The sequence below is a fragment of the Vespula pensylvanica genome, chromosome 15, assembly GCF_014466175.1.
Source record: "Vespula pensylvanica isolate Volc-1 chromosome 15, ASM1446617v1, whole genome shotgun sequence".
In the NCBI taxonomy this organism is placed as follows: Eukaryota; Metazoa; Arthropoda; class Insecta; order Hymenoptera; family Vespidae; genus Vespula; species Vespula pensylvanica.
In genome coordinates this window covers 356,169-378,777 of record NC_057699.1, presented here as the reverse complement: position 1 = coordinate 378,777, position 22,609 = coordinate 356,169, and the positions used below count along the sequence as shown (strand labels likewise).

Genomic DNA, 22,609 nt, shown 5'->3' with positions numbered 1-22,609 from the left:
ATTGTGGTAGAAATATATACTCATTACAGTGTAATTGTATTTATTTATCGAATGTAAAGAATGATGTTTGTGTCACATAAAATTAACATTGAACCTTCCTTCTAAAGGAGCAACCCTCTGTTAATCGTGCTTTACCACCAGTTGGTGTACATAAAATCGTACGGCAACCATCACACTCTACAGGTTTCTGTGCATGTGAAAAGATAGTTTTGATGGCATAACATCCTGGACATTTTACATCCATAAAATAGCTGTTAGGTTTTTGCACAAGTCTCTTTAATTTATGCTTTCTTTTTTCCTCAATAGGACTTGGATGTAAAAGATCACGAGCCAACGGCATTCTGTAATAAAATAATATTTAACGTTATCAACAAATTGAAAAACGTCACAATAAAGAAATATGTCATCACTTGTATACATAGATCATGTAAACTTTGTTTTAATACCAACTTTATTTTAATAATAGTATGAGTGTACATATTGCTCAAAATTGCTCAACATTAAAAAACTTATTCAATATTATAAACATGAAACTTGAAACGTTATTTCGTTAGTTCTGTTACAATATGACAATATCAACAGATATATAAAGAAAACTTAAATGCAATTATAACATGAATTTATAGAAACAACTGCATGGAATGTTATAGACTACTGTTCAAGCATACATCTATATACTAAATATATCTGTTTAAACTCATTTTTACGAATCGTTCCAGTAATTTAAAGTTTTTACATATAAAATAATACATATACTTACGTGTCTTGTTTAATAATTCACCTTAAATTCAATAATTACACTCTTAACCACGTGCTTACGGTACAGCGTTAAGAACTGGAAAGGAACGGTGAACATGCTATGAGTAAATAGTCTCTAGAAAGGCATCACTGCAGCCAATCGTTAAAAGCAAAATATTTTAAATTGAATTCATATACAAGACAAAGTATTATAGTAATGCAATTAGAATAATTATGTATATATATTCTTAAACGAAATGTGTATATATGTGTGTATGTGTGTGTGTATGTATGTTGCTCTCTCTCTTTCTCTCTCTCTCTCTCTCTCTCTCTATATATATATATATATATATAGTCTTTATATCTAACATTGAATTTTATTAAAAGAATATTAAAATTCTAAATGGCATGAATTATTACTTTAAAGAATATAACTAGATAGACTTACCTATATTATAGATACTTTATAAAAAGTAACATGCGATCCAAGTGGATAAAAAATAATACCATTATATACGATTAATTTCGAAATATTTGAAAAAAAAAAAAAATTATTATTCCTTTTTTTAGTTCATTTATTTATCGTGTCATTATGATTGTTTATCTTTCAATTATAAATATTAGATTTTAGTTAAATTAGTTGGAATGATATGACGGTATGTTATAATAAACAAATTCAGTTATCTATTATTTGCATAAATTATAATTTATTTCCTATCCTTTTGCATGGTATTGAGGTCGAAAACGTAACTATTGTAGTATTAAATACTCCCAATTATGTACAGACACTGTCATGATATGTAAGATTGATTTGAAAAATTAGATTTGCAACATGTATTACCTTCCAAATTGGATTACTAAGTTCAGGTAAAAACTGGACATATTCGATTTACGAATTGTAAAATCCTTAATTACAAGAGCAGTTAAGGATACCGGAAAGCAATCAATTATTTTATTAATACGTTACCAAGAGTATTTTTATATTGTTTTATATTATCATATTTTTCAGCTGATTAAAAATTGATTTAACTTTTGATATCCCTAAAGCGCGCGCATGTATGTTCAAAGAACATTTTATAAAATTGATAATTGCCCCACTTGCACGATCGACATATTATAATATTCGATGTTATCTTTCAAAATACAGATCTTTCGGTTGTAAAATCGGTTATTATTTATACGATAGACATCATTTTTGCAAGATATTTTTTTCTTTTTTTTTTTCTTTTTTTTTTCTTTTTTTTTTTTTTTTTAAGTATCTGCGGTGACAATTTATAAACATTATTACATTGGTCGGCCGGACATTTGGCCGGTTGATCATTTAATTGTGTGACAGAATGATATATATGTATAATTATCATGCGAATTTTAATTGCGGTAAACATTAATAATTATAAGTATCAAGGAATGATCGCACGTCCATTTACCAATGAAAGAAGCATTTTCTGGCTTATAGCGGTCAAGGAAATCTTTGTTATAAATTACAAAAATCAACTTTTTTCTTGTCCTTTTTTTTCCTTTCTTTTTTTTTTTTTGTTTTTCTTGAAATCGGCGAGAGATTAATTACAAATTATAAAAGCCATTTTTCATTTTTCTCTTTTAATTAATGGACAGTAAAATGCAGAATACAAAAGTATTTTGTAATCAATGAATGTTCCTACCATGATTTCACTTATACAAATAACGCTTATGATTCGTATATAAATACGAATATAATGTCTTTCACAATCACGATAGATTTTATTATAAATGATTCGTTCAAGAGATGCATCACAAGTGATGCTCGGAGTTTTTCAAAATGCCCTCTCAATTTTTATTTCGAGCTTAAGATCTCGACGGAAGCGCTAACTAGCGGTAGAACCTTCGTACTAACTTGACAAAATGCGATGATCTTTTCATAACACGTGATTCTTTTCATAATTTTTCACTCCTAACTTAGCGCAATTAGACAATATTTCAAATTTTCTATGTGATTCGTATGGATGATAGAATATATCAAGAGAAAATTCAAGCCTAATGTGTGTGTGTGTGTATCTGTGTGTGACAGTGGGGACTTAAATATTCGTATAGTAAAAATGTATGTATTCCTACATATACGTATATTTAAGTCCTTCACTGTATATTATAACGAATTAAATAATATACGTTTGATGAGTAATAAAACGGTGATGATTGACTTTTGATTAGCAATAGAAATCAACAATTCAATGAAAAAAAAAAAAAAAAAAAAAAATTTGAAAAAATACCACATATAAATGTAACTTTTTCTAAGCCAGCTTTCAAATTTTCTCTCTCTCTCTTTTTTTTTTCTTTTTATGATCACATGATAAAAAAGAAATTTATTCGAAATTAAGTTAGGAATAAAAAATTATGATTTCGTATCATTTATGAGCTATCCAACTCGAAAACATTAGGCACTACTGTTTCCCCTTAAGACAATTTTATATTCCAACCTCTGAAATTACAGCATGATTAATGACATATATTAAGGCACTTAACTTATGACTACCATAGTTATTGTACTACGATTAATCCATCGGCTTATCCAATCGTTAACGCAACAAAATCATCCTCGTTGTTCTCTGGTGCCGAGTCATTGAAATTAGCACGGTATACATATATTCATTTAACAAGAACTTTATGTTAGCTACCATCACTTTTAAAAATTTGATACATTTTAAAAGATAATAATTATTCATTTATTTTACTTAGTACTTATAACGTACCTCACGAAATCGTGAAAATGATTATAAAAACAAATCTGTGTTTTTTCCACATAGAAATAAGAAAATTAAAAAAAAAGAAATACTTTGATACAACTTAAATTCATACATACATATATATGTATGTATGTATGTATGTATGTGTGTGTGTATGTATGTATTATGTATGAATGTATGTACGTATGTATATATATATATATATATATATATAGGAAGACCAGCAAGGCCCTAAGGGATTCGAATTAAACAAGTGCTTGAATAAAAATACAACATAAGTTTACGTCAAATTACGTAATTGCCATAATATTTTAACTCGTTGAAACTCTAAAAAAGAAAGAAGAAAAAGAAAAAAGAAAAGAAAAATCTCTCCTTCGTTAATACAATAAATACATCATATATAATATACGTCGATAATAGGCAGAATAAAAATAATTTTGCTGTTCTTTTTTTTTTTTTTTTGCGTAAAATTATTAAGTATATAACAGGCCGTGCAATTAGGAAGTTTCTCTTATTTCTTTAAATTTGCAATAAAAAACATTATCATAAAAGAAAGTCATTAGTAATATTACGTGGAAGACGCTCATTCGTGTAAAATTATATCCTTCTTCTTAGATAGATACAATTACTATTAAAGTGAGAAAAGAGATTCGGACGACGATGCGAGAATAATAATAATAGAATGTATAATGAATTATTTTTCTAATTCTTTCATCGAAAACCTATACTTTATATCAATGACAATTATGCGAACACAATTTTATAGGCCGTTGGAAGTAGGAAAAGATATATTTCGGGAACGGTACATCTCTCTCTCTCTCTCCCTCTCTCTCACTCTCACTCCCACTCTCACTCTCTCTCTTTCCCTCTCACTCTCTCCTCTCTCCCTTTCCCTCTCACTCTCTCACTCTGTCCAAACTACACGCATATGGCGTAAGCTTAAAGAGGAATCAAAAATTAAAACAATAAGAAAAAAAATATCGACGTTGTTTAGCCATAAGACAATGGCTATCAAGCGACAAGATAGGAAGCCGGTTTCTATTCTTTTTTTTTTTCTACAGTACATAAACTGATTTTTATATAATATACAATATTTCTAAATTAAAGAAGCAGCAGATAAAGAAGTCTTAAATGCAAAAATAGTGATAGTAGCTTATATAGACCATTGAACATGGTCTTGTCGTCGCAAATAAATTCCTCAAATCTACGACTAGGTTAATTCAAGGCACACGAAGGTGACCCCGTCAATCTGACGATTAGGTAAGCCGATGGGTTAAGACAATCTTTGCTCAGCATATGCTTTATCAGTCTATCACTCAAGCGTCTTAACTTGTGCCATCACTTTGCCTTCCCACAATGGCAGAATCTCAGAATCATCTGTTATTTCTTCCTGTATAACTTTTACGTCTAAGTCTTCGCACTCGGTTTTAAAGAAATATCTGAAAAAATATAACGCAAAAATAAATAATAATTCAATTTATATGTCCCTTTTCTCGATTATATAATATTTTTACATCATTATTATTCGTATGAGATATGTATTTCAATTTTACATAATAGTATTTGTTGTCTTTTCTTTTCTCCCCCTTTACAAATCCAATACGAATTTTAATTGGTTATAATGTACGTACCGATAACTGCCCTTTTTTGGAAGGTATTCCTTAAACTGTTTTAACGTGACGTTACGACCAGGAATTTTGGTACGATAAGGGAATTGCTCGTCACAGAAACTGAACACAACGGTGGTGAAATCTCCAGCATCTTGTCTAGTCTTTTTTAACGTAGATTGATTCGATTGATTGCAACACTGGCTCTGTACAGTAGGATCATGTGCTTGTTTCGATGTACTTGCATGTCGTTGTTTGCAACAACCGCGTACCCTTTCTTCCTCTGCTAACAACCTTCTTCGTGCCTCTTCTAACTGAGTTGCCTGTTTATATGTATGTGTGTGTGTATATATATATATATATAAATATGTTTTATATACAAGTATAAAATAAATCATGTTTTATAAACAAGACAAAAGTACAAGCTTCTTTAAGATCAACTAGCTTATTAGTTTTGTTACTTTGAAATAACACGATAACACTTTGGAATACTGTACCGTATGTGGTTGCGGTAGGGGAGGCATTCCAGGATCGGCAACAAACGGTTGAGCAGGTACACCCCAACTTTCCCTACTTGTTCGTTCCAAGGAACCACTTCTAGATCCGTATTTTTTGCCATGCCGGCTATGCTTGATATCCGCTTTCTTATCTGTTTCCTTCAACCAAGATAATAGACGAGTGTCTTTGCACACATTCAACGGTGGAACATCGCTTACAACGCTCACACCGCTGTCCGTTAACTCTGTCATTGATTTCTTTGTAGAGGATCTTCTTGTCATATCTAATCTTCTAAATCTTTGATCATGAGCTGCAACATGTCGAGATAATTTCTGATGTAGCGGAATGAAGTAAGAGAAACAAACGTAGAGAGATTAGATACATATAGAAATGTTACAATTACAAAGGAATCGTTAATTTTTGACAGACGTGTTAATAAAACGGTTACACACCTTGAAGATAAAGATCCTGTTTATGGAGGGAATCTGCATAATCGGATGGAACGGATTTTGATTTAGGAAAGTAACCAAATTCATGAACAAGCTCACTACCTTCTGGAAAATCGTGAATATTCCCACTGTCTGCTGAGAAAGTAGAAAACACGTCCTTTTCTTTCCTTTGTTTGTACGATCGTGGGTAACTATGCATGGGACGCCTTCTTTCAGGTGAATGTGTTCTAGGTGATAAAAGACCAGGAGATCTGGAGGGTGTTAAATCCGACCAAACTCTCGACACGTGCTGATCTAAAATCGCCTGATCGCTATCTTCGTCCGTCGATAATTTCTCTCTTAGAGCATCAGCAAGTGCCTTAGGAGCACTATTACTAGGTAAGGCTTCCGTGGAAGTATCTATACTAAGTAATTCGCTTTCTTGTAAATGACGATCAAGTTTTTCTTGTGTTTCTCTCTCTCGTTTGACGCTTTCTAATCTTTCTATAAGAACCTGCGCAAACTCTTCTGGCTTCAAAGGTTGCGTGAGATCTCGTGGTACCCGTTGTGTTCGAGGTATGATGACATGATGTGCCATTGGATCGCGATTTAAATTGGCTAATTCCTTCATTCCTCTAGATTGTCTCGAATATTGTTTTTTACTACGTTGCCTGCCCATTGACATTCCATCGCTGAGAACATAATAAACGCATGGTATTTTATAACTATTATAACGTTATCGTGCGCTTCGTACACAGATGTGAAAAATTAATACGTTTCTTTTTTCTTTTTCTTCTTTTTTCGCATGCGAGATAAAGTAACAAACTTACACAGATGAATCGGTGATAGATATATTGTCTGATTCGGTTCGTGCATCACTGCTTAAGCTTTGGAGTTCTGAATCTTGTCTGGACACTGGGTTGTAGGAAGAATATTGTGTGTGCAGTCTGGGTACGAGCATATGATACGGACTAGCTCCATGTTGCAAATAAATGCTTTAACGCCACGCAAAAACAGCAAACGAAACGAAAAGAAAAAATATAAATGAAATTAAATAACAGAAACCAAAAATAACTTTCACACATTAAATGATAAATGAAAATTTTAAGTAAAACGATATTAAAATGCGAACGTGCTTTACATTCAATGTAAGGTATAGCGTTTTATACAAGACTTATTTTTGTGTGAATTTAATTGAGACATCATCCGTGATTAAAACACACTCTATGTTATATGTTATATTTAATATTAAATTGATCTTAATTCTTCAATAAAAATTCCACACAAGCTTAAATATATTAATAATAATCAAGCATTCACACAAGTTTATTTTATGGTACTGTAAGTAAAGAACCATCAAAGCTACAAGATAAAAGCCAATACTCATGTAGTATGATACATTAACTTATTTACCCAGCACACGCTTCTGGCTTAGGCCGGACATCCATTGCTCTAGTCTGTTGAGTAGCTATCAACACATCTTTGGTTAGCCTTAGCTCGCTTCTCAATTCTCCAGGCGTCTCGCTCGCTGAATGCGAGCTGTGCACAGAGGTAACAAATTCACTGTCCTCGTGTACAGTAGGTAGCAAGCTTGGTCCACAGGAAACAGACATTTCTCGACTAGAACCAGAGCTTGGGCATCCACCAGAGTCTGGATTTTGGCAAGACTGTACATATTGAAGATACATCTCTGATCGAAGGAAGTTTGGATACGTAGTCTCGTTGATGAGACGTTCCACTTCTAATTGTACAGCATCAAAAACTTTCTCATCTACTCTGCCTTCTTTTACACGACGATTAGCCTCTTTTCTTACATCTTCTGGTATGGCTAGCTGAGACTTGAGAAAAAATTTTCTGTAAATAAGCTTAACCAACTGGTTAATTCTATCTGGATCGCTTTGTTCTTTGAGGCCTTCACAGGCAAACCAAAAATTAAGCGGATTCGCATGTGGTTTGCCTTCTTGATCCAGGTACTTTCTAAACAGTTCCAGACCAACCGAATCCTGCAGCAAGGAATGCAGGTTTCTGGCCCACCGTAAACAAGGAGGAGACGAGTCACACTCCATAGTGGTGGTTCCGCAGCAACCTTCTGGCTCAAAACCCAACGGTGCAGAAGCATCGCAAGAGCCCAATGCTGTTGGTGTTGCTAAAGAAGAACGTCTAGGGGTCAGAGCTGGACTCTGTGGACGGAACCTACTTACATGGCCTCCTGTTTCCTCTCCTATATTAATAAATTCATTTAAATTTATAATTTGTACTAATGTAAACATATTACCAAGTTCATTCTTGGCATAAGTAGAATTAAAAAAAATATATATATATTTATTAAACTCTTACCAGGCACTGGTGGCCTTGGAGAGTTTTCATTGAAGCAACGTGATTCGTTTTGCCGAGATCCACTCATCCTATCTGTTGTAGCCATCACGTACTATTTTATTATCTAAGCTTAATTGTGGCCCACGGCGTCTCTTAGTGGACATGATTATTCCAAATCTGTAAAAATAATAGTAATGTGAAATCTGTAATTCTATATACTACTCCGATCTATTGACATGACATATGATATACAAACTAAATGAAAAATAATGAATATAAAAATACAAATGAAGTGAAAAGACAATTATAGGTGACTAGTATTAATGTGAAATCTGTAATCTATTACACAATATAATATTTAATATGCAAACTAAATGAAAATCATAAATGTAAAAATTTTAACAAATTGAAAAAAGAATTATATGGTGACTAATATTATAACATGAAATCTGCAATAGTATATATCCTATCAATTTGTTATATAATATGGAATATAATATGCAACCTAAGTAAATAATGATAAATATAAAAATAAATATAAAAAATAAGAAGAGGATTATAGAGCAGTATTAGATATGATTTATATATCCAGCTATGGTGAACAATATGAATAAAATCATTATTGTAATGACATAGAAAAGATTCAATTGTTTTTATTTGGAAAGCATTATATTATAAATATAAGCTATTTTTTTATATGAACAATAACATATTGTATATAAATAGTAATTATGTCAATTATATTAATAAAAATTTTATAATTGCTGTTAATCAAAAATTAAACAAAAGAGATGAAGATAGTACATCATTTCAACTCTGTATAATATAAATAGAACCAAATGTGACTGCTCACATTTGGATCTTAGAATTCATAACTTATATTCTCAATAACGATAAGATCTCAATACTTTCAAACAAAGAACCAAAGCCTGGGCCGTGGTTAGTGGATCGATTGAGCTCTGTGGTGAGTCATACGAATTCTATATCCCACCAAGATTTTCTGTCCTAAAGAAGTATGGGAGTAAAGCTCTATATATATGCCCATAGTCTACCTTCTAGCAGTCTGCGCATCGAGAACCACCACTCTGTATACCCCTCTATTGGACTGCGCACCATCTTTGTGTAGTATTGATCGACAAAAATTATAATGCAATCTATTGAATTACCTGGACCTACCTCAGAAGTATCATGATATATCAAGGAACTGTTTATTATACTTATGGAATGAAGATCTAATAGACTGGAAAACTATTACTAAAGTTATAAGGGTATCGAGCTAGACCTAAAGGAACAAAAGGTCTTAAGGGCTAACCTTTTGTTAAGAAGAGCCATAGAAATTTGATTCCTTATAGACTAAATTTTAGGTCTAATATATAATACATTTTATCTTGAAAACTTAGTATACCTTATAAAATAAAATTATGAAAAAAATAAAGCGCTTTTATTATGTCTTAAAAATCTTAATAAACTTATAATTTTGATCATTGTATATAACTATAATAAAAGCATAATAACATTAACCAATGTAAGGAAAACTTTGACTATATAACTAGTATAAAGTAACAATGTAGTAATATATGATGAATATCTACGTATAATTTCAGACCGCTATATTTATTTATTTTTTTTTAGTTTCTCTATCATTTAAAGCAGTGAACCATGATGAATGGAAAAATGTAAACTCAAGTTCTATGAAAGAGGAAGTATGAAATGAAAAGCTGTCATAATGAATCATCTCACTCCACTGCACTTTTACCTGAGTCAAGGGATGGTGAAAAGCTTACATACCATTTTGACGGCTACCCTCTGTAGGTAAGCTTGAAATATACACAAGCTTAATAGGATCCGTTATAAGTTCCGTATAAGATCTATTATAAGTTATTGTCGTCTAATACAAATGCTTGTTCTATCCTTCCAAATATACGATACCATCGATAGCACTGCTCGCAGTAAACTGAGCTATGGTAGCGTCCTGGCCAGGACTGACGCTACGTCAATAGAAGGGGGTTGGAATAGGTAGGGAGTATATAGAATCCTGACAGATTGTGAGCTGCGCAGACTAGAAATCTATACTCAAAGGCAATAATTGAAACGGGCTGAAGTATGCTACGAATTATTCTCAAAATGTATATAACAGGTATATAGAAATGTATGTTGCTTTTTTCATAGATATATTATATAAGAATAATAATACTTTTTTAAATACGTACAATGAAATAGATATATTACATTTTTTCTTTCAAAAATGTAAATGCACCTTTCCTCGATAACTAATTCTTATTTTCCTTGAAAACTAATTCTTATCGTATAAAACATAAAAATACTCAAAGTATTTCATTCGTTATAATCATGATTTAATAAATTTTAAATTGGCTCTTATTTAATAACAAATAGGTTTTTCAAATATATGATACATAATTCCTAATATAATTATATATATATATATATATATATATATATATATATATAAAATTGAAATATATATACTTCATAATGTCTATATCATAATAGTCATTTATTCAATTTTTAACATTTCAGATTAAGTTTCTTTTCATCAACGTGTATGTATTATAAACTACTATAATAAATAAAATAAAAAAACATATAAAATGAAACTTTTCTAATTCAACAATCTTAAATGTAATTGGTTAAAAACAAAAATGAAATACACGGTGCATTGTCAAGTTTTCAAAAAATTAATTATTCTTTTAATTTAATAGATAACTAATTATGATATAAAACTGTATTATCTTTCTCGGTAACTTGTAAAAATATTTAGTTTTGAAAATCAATAATATTCAACATAAAACAATGAATTTGGAAACATTATCCACGCGTACTTTTTTCCTTCGATATATCAAATTAACCAAATCACACAAATTTTGATCGATAGATGTCGCGAATATATGTGATGGTTTAGCCAAAGATCGTTACATACAAAGTTTTCAAATTTAAATGGCCTTTAAAGCGTGAAAATAATGATTTTAATTTACAGCTTAAGCGCTTCCACAGACTCCACCCTCACTTTTAATTTTGCTTAATGATGTCTGTCGGTGTAATTATTTTACCGGCGGCACCGTAAGATATAATTATACGCCGGCGAACACGCTCGATGTAGAAAACTCGTTGATAAAAGTCGATGCACTAGATAAGTTCTCCTTCACACGTAGATAAGAATCATTACATTTTTAAATCTTTAACTACCAGTGATTATCGAATATATATATATATATATATATCGAATACATATCGAATATATATATATATATGTGTGTGTGTGTGTATATATATTCATTACACAATGTAACGTATTATAACATAACAAATACAATAAAACGTAAACGCGCGCGCGCGTGTGTATTCGTTATACAATAAAACATTAAATGATACTTATTAATGAACCATTAACAAGTTTCTAACCTATATATGTATAAAAATCTCTAACTAAATATTTATCTAATTTTGTTTTATATAAATATCAATCTGTAATGTATCCTCGTGCATCACTTTTGTCTTCTTTTTGTCGGACTCTTTCCCCATCCTCTACTCCCAACACTTTTCTTCCTTTTCCTGCCGATTTTTTTAATCTCGAAAAAGAAATACTTGAAGCATACGAGGAAGATTTTCTGATATTGAGATCTTTTGAAGCGTATAAGGAAGTTGAATCCATGAAAGTATCGATGCCATTCGTTTGGAAACATTTCTCGGTTTTCTCTATACTAGAGAACGATATTAAAATGAACGCATGATCGATCTGAAGGACAAACGGGGGCAACCTTGATAACGCGACAAACGATAAAGCGGTAAAATTTAAATGTTCCTTCTTTCCTACAACTTCTTTCGTTTTCTATATAACTAAGTATATGCATAAAAATATTTCTTGTAATTCGACTGGAAACAGTATATAGAATTCCACCGGAAACAGAATATCAAAAGTGTAGATAGTCGATGAAAAAAGAAGAAAGTATACGACAATAAAGAAAAAAAAAAAAAAAAAAAAAAAAAAAAAAAAAAAAAAAAAAAAAAGAAAATAAACCACTTCGCACTTTAATCTCTTGCAAAAATGAAAAAACACAATGGCCGCTCGTATCGTCTTTTAACTAGCAACTCTATGGCATTATCGCCGCGTAAGAGTGTTTCACAAAGAAATCATCTTTTTTATCCAATCCAAGAGAAGGGGATAAAAGAATGACTGGATACTTTCAACGATCTCTACACAACATTGAAAATGACTTGTCCGTAACATCTTGAAATATAATTTTGTTAAGAATAATAAGAGAAAACGTTTCAAAAGAAAGATCACGACAAACTTCCGATTCGATTTCCAATGCCGAGGTAAGAGACCGGTAAGGTAAAGACGAAGAAAGAGGAGAAAACATATTTTGAATGAGTGCGTTATTTAGGAATTACAATTATTTCTCTACGTATGTACGAGTGTGATGTATGTATATATGTGTGCGTTGTGTGTGAAAGTAAAGAAAAAAAAAAAAGCACACCGCAATGTTTACGAGGATAGTCCTTACGTTCACCGAGCTGAATCGCGTCGAGCTGCGTTGTGGAAGGGAAGCAGGTCTGCCTCTCTCTCTCTCTCTCTCTCTCTCTCTCTCTCACTCTCTCCCTCTCTCTCTCTCTTTCTTTCTCTCTCGACGCTCCAGAGACTCGAGCTTGAAGAAAGAGAGAGAAACAGGTAAGAAGAGAAAGAGAAGCAGAGGAGGGAGACAGAGCGAGAGAGAACGAGAGAACGAGAGAAAGAGAGAGAAGGAAAAAAGAAATGGATAAAAAGAGGGTCGGGGAAGACGTAGGTTGCCCGGGCGGCTGCTGGCTGGCGGCATCGCTTGATGTACGTCGGGTCCGTAATTACAGGTTTTCGGAACGCTTCGCTCAGCCAAGCCATGCTGCTCGAAAGTCAGGCCCCTTCTTTCGCTGCTCGACATATCGGGTGTTTCAAACGTACGACGCTTTCGAATTTATCTTTTACCACGTCGTAGAAAGATCTTCGATCGTCTGTACGATTTATTTCTTATTTTTATTATTATTTTTATTTATTAAATATATATTTCTTAACTCTTCATTTAGGTTAGAATTGTTAATAATAGATAGGTTATTTTAATATTTTGACCTACGTATGTATATATCTCGATAGAGAATTCGAATAATTCTTTAATAAGTTTATTAGATTATTTTTTTAATGATCGTTTCGATAACTTCAATAGACGGTAATAACATTTTGGTAAAAAAATTATGGGAGGAAAGAAAGAAAAATGGAAAAAAATTTGCAGATTAAATTTAACGGCTTGATCGATCGTATAAAATTCTTCGAACGAAAGAATACATATACGTCGTATGTATGTATAGTGTTTCCTTCGGAATAAAGTTCGTATAGCTTGCTCTCCCACATGAAAAGACGTGTCGGCGATATTCGTTTGTCATATATACAGTGGCCCATTGAAAAGAGTGATAATATTAAAAAATAGCTATTGTCCTATTCGAAGAATGAATGAACGATGCATGCGTGTGTATATGTGTGTGTAGAACGTATGCACACAACGGGCACGCTTACGCGCACACACACGCACATACTCACGTTCGTATTCGCTCGATTGAAAATTTTGAAAATGACACTGATTACAGGTATAACCGGAAAGCATGCGAGTTAGATGATAAAGATATGTCCGACCAGGAGAATTGGAACGAATTACATAAGGCGCTCGTCCACATTCTGTGAAACGTTACATTTCCAAGAAGGACACGCTGTACGTGCAGGTAAGATTTTCTTCGCCTGTCGAAATGTCAGTGAATACAAAAGCGAAGAGGAGGATAGCGAGTACTTGAATGCGACCGGTCCAGCTATCGTTAAAAAGAAAGAAAAAAAAAAGGGAGAGGTAGGGAGGAGAGAGAGGTAAGAGGATAGATAGATAGACGATAATCTTAGTAGAATAATACGATTAATCTATTATACTTAACCGATACTCGAAGAATATTTCCGAAGGTTAAATCACGAAGCTTTTTTATCCCGATAATATAAAAGGAGTAGGGGGTTTCTATTTTTCTTTTCCGTATCAAAAGCGAAATACGGATAGATAATAAAGGAATCGTTATAATTTGGTATATACTTCAATTAGGAAATAAAACGGTGAAACTTCTTTAAGAACATTAACCTAGCGCTTATGAAGCGAAAGACCCACGCGCGGCTCACGATCGATTTAACCCTTTCAGACTGTTTCCGCCACCATCGACAGACCCGGACCTTTCTTTTCAAAGTAGACTTCTTGCTCTCGTCCCTCCCGCTCCTTCCCCCCCCCTCTCTCCTCATTTACCTTCAAGTATTTGGTACTGCTTACCACCGCACATCTGCCAGAAGTACATGAAAGTTCTGTACTTTCATGTTTGAAGTACGAACGATAGTAAGCAACTTCAATTAATATATGTATGTATATAACTTGAAAGTATGTGGCAACGTAAAACTCTATATATCTGCCTATTTATATACTTTTTAAAAAGCTTTATTTTCACGTAATCTCTCCCTTTTTTCTCTCACGAATCTCGCTTATTTCAAAATTACATTTTAAAACGTTTAATACGTGCAAAATATTAATATAAAAAATCCGACTATCAATTTATTTCCTACCATCCTCTTGTATGCACTTCATTTTGAATCGATCTCTTCTTCGGAGTTTTCTTTACCCTCGACAAGAAAGACAACGAACGTGTTTTAAAAGAAGACGACAAAACTCGATTTGTGAAAGGAACGCGGTTTACCTAGCGCGACCTTGAGCTGATTTACAAAATCAAAGATGGATCAAAAAGACGAAATAATCTAACGCGACACTTCATGGACTTTTCGATCGTAAATGGATATCTATCATCTATTTATATACATCGTGAACGATCATTCGATATACGATATTTTTAAAATACTTCAAAAAGAGTATTAAACACATTACATTGCACAAAATATATATAAATTACTCATTTGAACGATTATGTTCGTTAATTTACATTACGAACATGGAAAAACTTTTTTCATATTCAATGAGAAAGTTGTAATAACATTTACCTGAAAATATAAAAAAAATCTTGAAAATAAATTGAATACGTACAGAAAAAACGAAGGCACTCCTCATTTCTTATCGTTATTTGTTTATATGCCTCCAAGGCGGTGTGATTTATTTTTCACGTATATAAATAATATCCCTAATCGATTAACACGAATCACGTTTTATCGTTACGTTCCAATAATAGATAAAGACGAAAAGAGAAGACAGTGGTATGTCACACACGCGTAAAGAAGAACGAAAACAGACTGGGGGCTGCTACCGGTTTTACGGAAACGTTCCAGTCGCCGCCACGACATCGTTGGAGGTAAGCGTTCGTTGGTGGTATATCAGGAACATTTTCCAACTACAGGCATTGAAGTCTCCACACATCGACGTACGGTCGAGCGACCTCGATGATGATACTGTTCCGTATCATCATTTGCGAAAAATTAGAAATACTTGGGTATCCTCTTTCGTTCTTTTTATTGTATTATGTTTATTTTCCAAGATATATCCACTGATGCCATTAGTTTTGCCTTCCACGAAGAATAAAAAAAAAAGAAAGAAGAACGAATACGATAGTCGTTGAATTACGATGAAAATCCTTCGAAGATTTCACCAATACAACTTATCAATCGACGAAGATAACATTGAAAACACGATGATAAAAGTGTTTAGAGAAAGAACGATTCACTGTACATGTTCAACACAAGTCGTCGTAGAAAAGAAAAAAAAAATAAAAAGAAAGAAAAAGAAAGGGAGAAAGGGAGGAAGAGAGAGAGAGAGAGAGAGAGAGAAGAGAGAGAGAGGATCTCTCAGCACCCTGCACAATACGAAGAACACGGCAAGACTGAAACTATGGTGATCGTATGGTCGAGAAGGGAGAGCCAACGTCAGCCCCCTATACCCCATACCCTGTACCACAGAGAGACCGTTTCTTCCTTCTCACTCGCTTCCTCTTTCTCTTTTCATCTCTTTTCTACTCACCTTTCTTCCTGGTCTGTCGTCGTCTACGCTTCTCTCTCCCTCTTTCTCTCTCTCTCTCTCTCTCTCTCTCTCTCTCTCTCTCTCTCTTTCTCCCTACCTTCTGTGACACCCTCTCTCTTCCGCCCTTCCTCTCTTCTGTCGACAAGGTAGGACAAAAAGGTGATATAGGGTTCAGGTATAAGGGCAGATTCTAAAGAGTGGTCGTCGTCGTCCATGCTCGAAATCCGAGATTTTTCGGACGTGTCGCTTTACCAATGATCTGGTCCATCCTTGTATCTCTTTATGACACAAACTTTAATCCCCTTTCGTCTTCTCCCCAACGCACCCTCTTCTACATCTTGCATTTTTTCAAATTTCTCCAATTTCTCAAATTTCCCAAATTTTCATTAATTGCGATTATTTATCGAGATTTCCTCTTTTAATTCTCCAAATATCTTTTTCTTTAATCTTCTTTCTAAAGATCATTCTTAGAGCATATAAAAGTACAGACATATATACGCGCGTGCAAACGAATAAACGAACGACGCGACAAACGAACGAACGAACGAACGAACGAATGACGAACGAAAGAAACGCTAATTCATAAACGAATCGTCGTGTAGTTCGTAGTTTATTCGAAGAATAAATGAACGAAGTAGAAAAATTATAGTAACAGGGTCTCTCCATATTTCGCTATTACGTCATGATACCGAAATAGAATGAATTCTCGTTTCTCAAGGTGGTCGGTAGGAGAACCTTGAGAAAAAGCACTCGAGACTCTCTCAGTTGGAGAGGGGTTGAGAACGATAATAATAGTAGTATTATATCCTAGATTTCTGTACAAACACGTTGAGCTTAGGGGAAGGGTCAGAGGTGGACACGCTAGTAGTGGTGGTGGTGGTGGTGGTGGTGGTAGTGGAGCTGGTAGGGGTAGAGGGGTAGAGAGGAGAAAGCAAAGATTACGAAAGAACAATAAGTGCGCGTAAAGAAACGAAGACTTAATGGTGCGTTTACACGTACTCAATAGAGACAGCCGGTGTGCGTAGACGGGGTGGGATATAGGGAGGGAGCCGGTCGAGACGAGAAAGCGAGGGAGGGTTAGCCGAAGAGAGGAAGGAGGAAATGTTCCTTTGATCTTGCCGCCGCACGCGATATTACGCGCGCGCACGAACGCACGCACGTATATATTCGATGTTTGCATGTGAAGAAAGCGCACCGGCATATACCAAACCGATATACACCGCCGATTTAATACATCTTCTTTTACTTTTACTTCTTCTTCTACTTCGTTCTTTATTCTTATCTTTCGTTTACTTTACCTCTCCGAGATCAACTATTCATTCTCACCCTTTCGATGGATACGTTTTAATTATATTATAAAAAATAAAATGGTTTAAAATTGTACTAGTGCAATTATGTTCTAGAGAAATCGAGCTATCTATAGTAATGTCATTTTTTAACGATAAGTTGGAACAATCAATCTTTTTCACCCTGTATACATGTAATAATTTCTGTTTTTCACAATTACGAACAATTAATCTTTCTCATAGTTTCGTTTTGGATACGTGATAATTATATTGTAAAATAAAATAAAAATTAAAATTATTAGTATAATTATTGTTTGAAAAATCGTAAGCTTATCGTGCTCTCTATAATGTTAGTTATAGAGTTAGCGATAATGTTGCAACAATTTTTTCCTTTTCACACTAGGTAAATACATAATGATTGTGTTATAAAATAAAATATTTTTAAGTTACTAATGCAATTTTATTTTTGATCAGAAATCGTACCTCTTGTAATGTTATTTGTATATTATCAGTTTAAATGATTCAACGCGATTAATTGCTAATATATATATTGGTCTTTAAAAATATTTAAAGTTACCAAAATTATAACCATTTAAACATGCGAAATGATACATTCGATCAAAATGATCTTTTATTTTCAAATTTTATCTAAAAAGATTAAATTTCTTAATAATAATAATGATGATGATAATAATAATAATAATAATAATAATAATAATAATAATAATAATAATAATAATAATAATAAATAATTACTCAGTAATATTTTTGTAATATGTTTGTAAACAATTGTACGTAATGCATGCATGAAATTAAGGGAAAAGAAAAATATCTACTTTCCTTGAACTTTTTTTTTTTTAACATATACTTTATAATTTATGAATATTACGAACAAAAAGTTTTGCAAGCGATTGAATATGAGTCATATACCTACTAGTTGCATAAGCTAACTACCACGACTTAATTAAGAGTATCAATAAATGTCATTGCACTTATTCTTGACCAATAACATTTAATATTTCGACGACTACGTTTATCCCTATTTTAATCTTCTATCACATCTTATAATTTTTTCAATATTTAATTTAATTTAATTTAATTTAATTTTCTTAACATCCTATACTTCTTGTACAATTCCTAAGAACCAATTTGTATATTTGACATTGCAAGTTAAATTATGTATTAATTGTACAATTTCTAAAAAATGGATTCGGAAGAAATATTAAAAAGAGATTTTTTTTGTCATGTTATCACCTCATAATATAAAAACAGATTGAATTTTTGCAATCTCATGTCATTACGAAAATTTTAATAGTCATTAAAAATGACGTTTCGTTGGAATTTCTCACAGAAAAGGAGCATGTGATGGTATTAGTAATTAAAACAACTCTTCAGCACACGCTAATTTACAGACACATTGAAGACTAAATTACTACATCATGAGTTTTTATTTATTTATTTTTTATTTTTGTCTTCTTCTTTTTTTTTCTTTTTTAAATGAATTTTGGTTTTATTCAACTTTAATCCTTTATCTTTATTTCAATTATACTTTAGTTATTTTTCTTTCTTTCACTGAATCCCTAATCGCATCAATTTTGTAGAACAAAATAGTTTGACTTTCGAGAGTTAAGAAAGAATTAAAGTTTAATTCTTTAATGCACAATTCATATTTACAAATTTTTAAGAAAAAAATATTATATTAACTATTAAGTAAATACTAAATTGTAAGTACTAAATTGTAAACAAATTATATTATAATTTTTTTTTTTAAACGAAATTTAATGAATGATCGACTTGTATGATATTTTTTATTGCAAATTAAATATAATTTTGCAATCACATGCGTTTAAGGATTAATGCATACAATTAATTCCATTTTTTTTTCTTTTTTTTTTAATTTCTTGAAAATTGTCATTTTTAGAATTTTTTTCGTCTTTTTGATTAGACGATACGTGCCATCAGAAACCATATAAAGATGAAAAGAAATTCGAAAATCAGTATTTTCACACCGAACACGCTCAGTACGCTAAACTAGAATAAACTTATTCGACTCCAAGTCTCAAGTATTTTCCAAATCTTTATTTAAACCTACGACGACAAGCGAAACCGTCGGGTAACAAATTGGTGACAGCGGTTCAGATTTTGTGAAAATTTAGTTGTTCTTAGGAACAGTATCGAGAACATCTTTTCAGTTGAGATGGAAGATTAGAATTTCAAGAATAAAAAGTGTTATACTGACATATTAAGCTTTAACTTCATGTTACACTTATTTACAACTAAAAAGTATTATTTAAAATAATGGCAGAAATTCAAAAATAATATTCAAATAAATTTAAGTAAATATTAGAAGTAAATTATTATACGATGAAAATACTTCATGTAATTTTCAAAAATTAATTAATAACAAAATAATCATATCCACTGACCTAAGGATGTATATATGAACAGAAACGATGCATTAATGGACAATTTTTTATCATTGTTCTCAAAGCAATGTTACTTGCTATTAACACTGATAAATATAATCATTTCATTAAATTAATAAAAGTCTAAGAGCTAAAAAAAAATCACAATGGAGTTAGTTCAAACAAAATCTAAGATTATATTGATTTTAATCAATAAGTAATGTAGAAATACTTGATATTTTATATTTAAGTAAACAAAAATATAATTTTTTATTGAAAATTTTACTAAAAATAAATATAAATATATATGGCCAACAAATAATGAAATTTTCAGTATTTTATATCTAAATAAGACAATAATATTTAAATAAATAATACTAGTATAATAAAAATAGTATAATATTGGGTTGGCTATTTTATACTTAAATAAACAACAGTATAATATTTATTATACTGTTATTGTTTATTTAAATGTTATTTTTCGTAAAGATAAAATAATTAATACTCTTACATTATATTTGTTAACGTTCAATATTGTAATGAAGTAAAAATACTAAAAGAATCAACAGGAGCACGTGTGTGTATGTGTATATGTATACAAAAACAAAATAGTGTATTATCATCTATTATATACACTTAACTAAATTTAAGAATGTACTATTAAAAATGACTTTATAATGGAAACTATAGTATCCATATATAACACAAAAAATATGTCTCTTATCATAGGAATCACATGGGTATATATATATATATGTATGCATTTTAAAAGACATATTTATTAAAGATGTAAAAATTTATTATTATTATATATATATAAAGTAAAATAAATGTTAAGGATTTAATAGTACGATATTTTTATTACTCTTTAAAGTATATATATATATTAAAATGAAAAATCATTTGTCCTTACATATTTGACTTGAATTAAAAGAAATAATATACACTTTTATTAACATTTATTCATTATTTATATACCGTGTTATACGAATACTATCATTTTTGTCTAGTGTTATATGAATCACCGTTATACGGGTGCTTTATCCTATACATAAAAAGTATGACAAAGAACATGGAATTTTTCTATACATTTTAGATTGAAATAAATATTTATTTGTTTACAGACCAGTACTTTACAAATTGTGATCTTTACGATACATAGTATTTAGTTTTAAAAATCATACAAAAAGAATGAATAACTAAAAGAACGGAAAAAAGTTAATCCTGTAATGCTACGTAATTATGGAGTTACACTTTTTGATATATTTTTTATATATCCGGATATTTTCTGTTTTATTTCTAAATAAAAAAATTAATTAAATTTTTATTTTTAAGTACAAAAAAAAATATTTAAAAAAATCAAATTCTTTTCATTTATATTTTATACCAAAATTTGATATTTAAAGAATAAAATTTAAATATAAAAAAAAAAAAAAAGATTTTATAGCCACAAGATTAATATCTAAAGAGTTTATAATATTTTATAAGTTGTACTTATTGTTAATACAGAATAATTATACTAGTATAAGTAATATTATAACTTTTACATTATATGATTTGTTTGTAGATACGAAAAAAAAAAAAAAAATTAGATTAGATATAAAGAATTAAGAGTCTTGTAATTGAAAAGAAGAAACTCCAAGTGCCTAATTCATATTATAGTCAATGAATTCGATTCATAATTTTTAGTGAAAACAAAAGCAAGTATCAATTTTTTAAAACAATTTTTAGAAACAATACATAACGTTCAAATAGTGTAGTTGGGATCATTGATACATCGAATATGTAACTTATTTATTTGAGAAAAAATGTTCTCACAATTGTATCGAATCACTTCTCGATATAAATAGGTAGGATAAATGATTGTGTATGTGTGTGTTTATACAGGATTTAATTAGCGTAAAACATAACATTATGACATTAGATTAGCCGATACTAAGTAGTATCGGCATTTTTTAAATATTAAAAATAAAATCAGACTTGCAAGATTTTAATGGACTATAATTATTAAACCACATAAAAAATAGCCAAAGAAAATATAAGAAAAGATATGATTGATTTTACAATGAGAGACTTCGTACAAGTGAAATGGTAATTTTAAATCCAAAGACTACAGTACTTTTATAAGGATTCATACAAGATAATGGGCATAACCAGCTATTCAAATCTAATTTTGAAAAATAAAAAAAAATAAAATAAAATAAGGGAGGAAAATAAAATTATTATACATCAAAGATCGTTATACGTTTGTTACAATCTACCATTTTTTTCATGTATATATATATATATATATATATATATATATATATATATATATATATATATAAACGAAAAAAATATTGATTGTCACATTTTTTAAATTACTAATAAACTTTACTTTTATTAAAAAATATACTTCTAGTCATCTAATTATTGATTTCTAATCTTCTGATTTATATTCTAATTATTAATATTTTCTAATTATGTTACAAAAGAAATTTTCTCAAAATTATTATATAAAAATAAAGAGTATTTATATAAGAATGATTGTTTATAATTTTTATTAATGAAAAAAAAAAAAAAAAAAAAAAAAAAAAAAAAAAAAAAA

At 30.8% G+C, this 22,609-nt stretch overlaps 2 protein-coding genes across 4 annotated transcripts; both read right to left on the bottom strand.

Moving 5' to 3' along the window:
• Positions 1 to 23: 23 nt before the first annotated feature.
• LOC122634512 (40S ribosomal protein S27) lies at positions 24 to 907 on the bottom strand. Its single transcript, XM_043823524.1, has 2 exons — positions 761 to 907; positions 24 to 341 (listed from the first exon to the last, which is right to left on the bottom strand). Exon 2 carries the CDS (start codon positions 338 to 340, stop codon positions 83 to 85), a length of 258 nt encoding a protein of 85 aa, XP_043679459.1. The 5' UTR covers position 341; positions 761 to 907; the 3' UTR covers positions 24 to 82.
• A 3,240-nt stretch (positions 908 to 4,147) lies between these two features.
• LOC122634488 (axin) lies at positions 4,148 to 8,470 on the bottom strand. 3 transcript variants are annotated; one of them, XM_043823471.1, is made up of 7 exons: positions 8,329 to 8,470; positions 7,405 to 8,212; positions 6,822 to 6,986; positions 6,016 to 6,683; positions 5,563 to 5,873; positions 5,090 to 5,388; positions 4,148 to 4,897 (listed from the first exon to the last, which is right to left on the bottom strand). In XM_043823471.1, the coding sequence occupies exons 1-7, from the start codon at positions 8,411 to 8,413 to the stop codon at positions 4,771 to 4,773; spliced, it is 2,463 nt and encodes an 820-aa protein (XP_043679406.1). In that variant the 5' UTR covers positions 8,414 to 8,470; the 3' UTR covers positions 4,148 to 4,770. The 3 variants fall into 3 exon arrangements, with proteins under 3 accessions (XP_043679406.1, XP_043679407.1, XP_043679408.1); XM_043823472.1 differs by having other exon boundaries at positions 6,115 to 6,683; XM_043823473.1 differs by lacking the exon at positions 6,822 to 6,986.
• Positions 8,471 to 22,609: the final 14,139 nt, after the last annotated feature.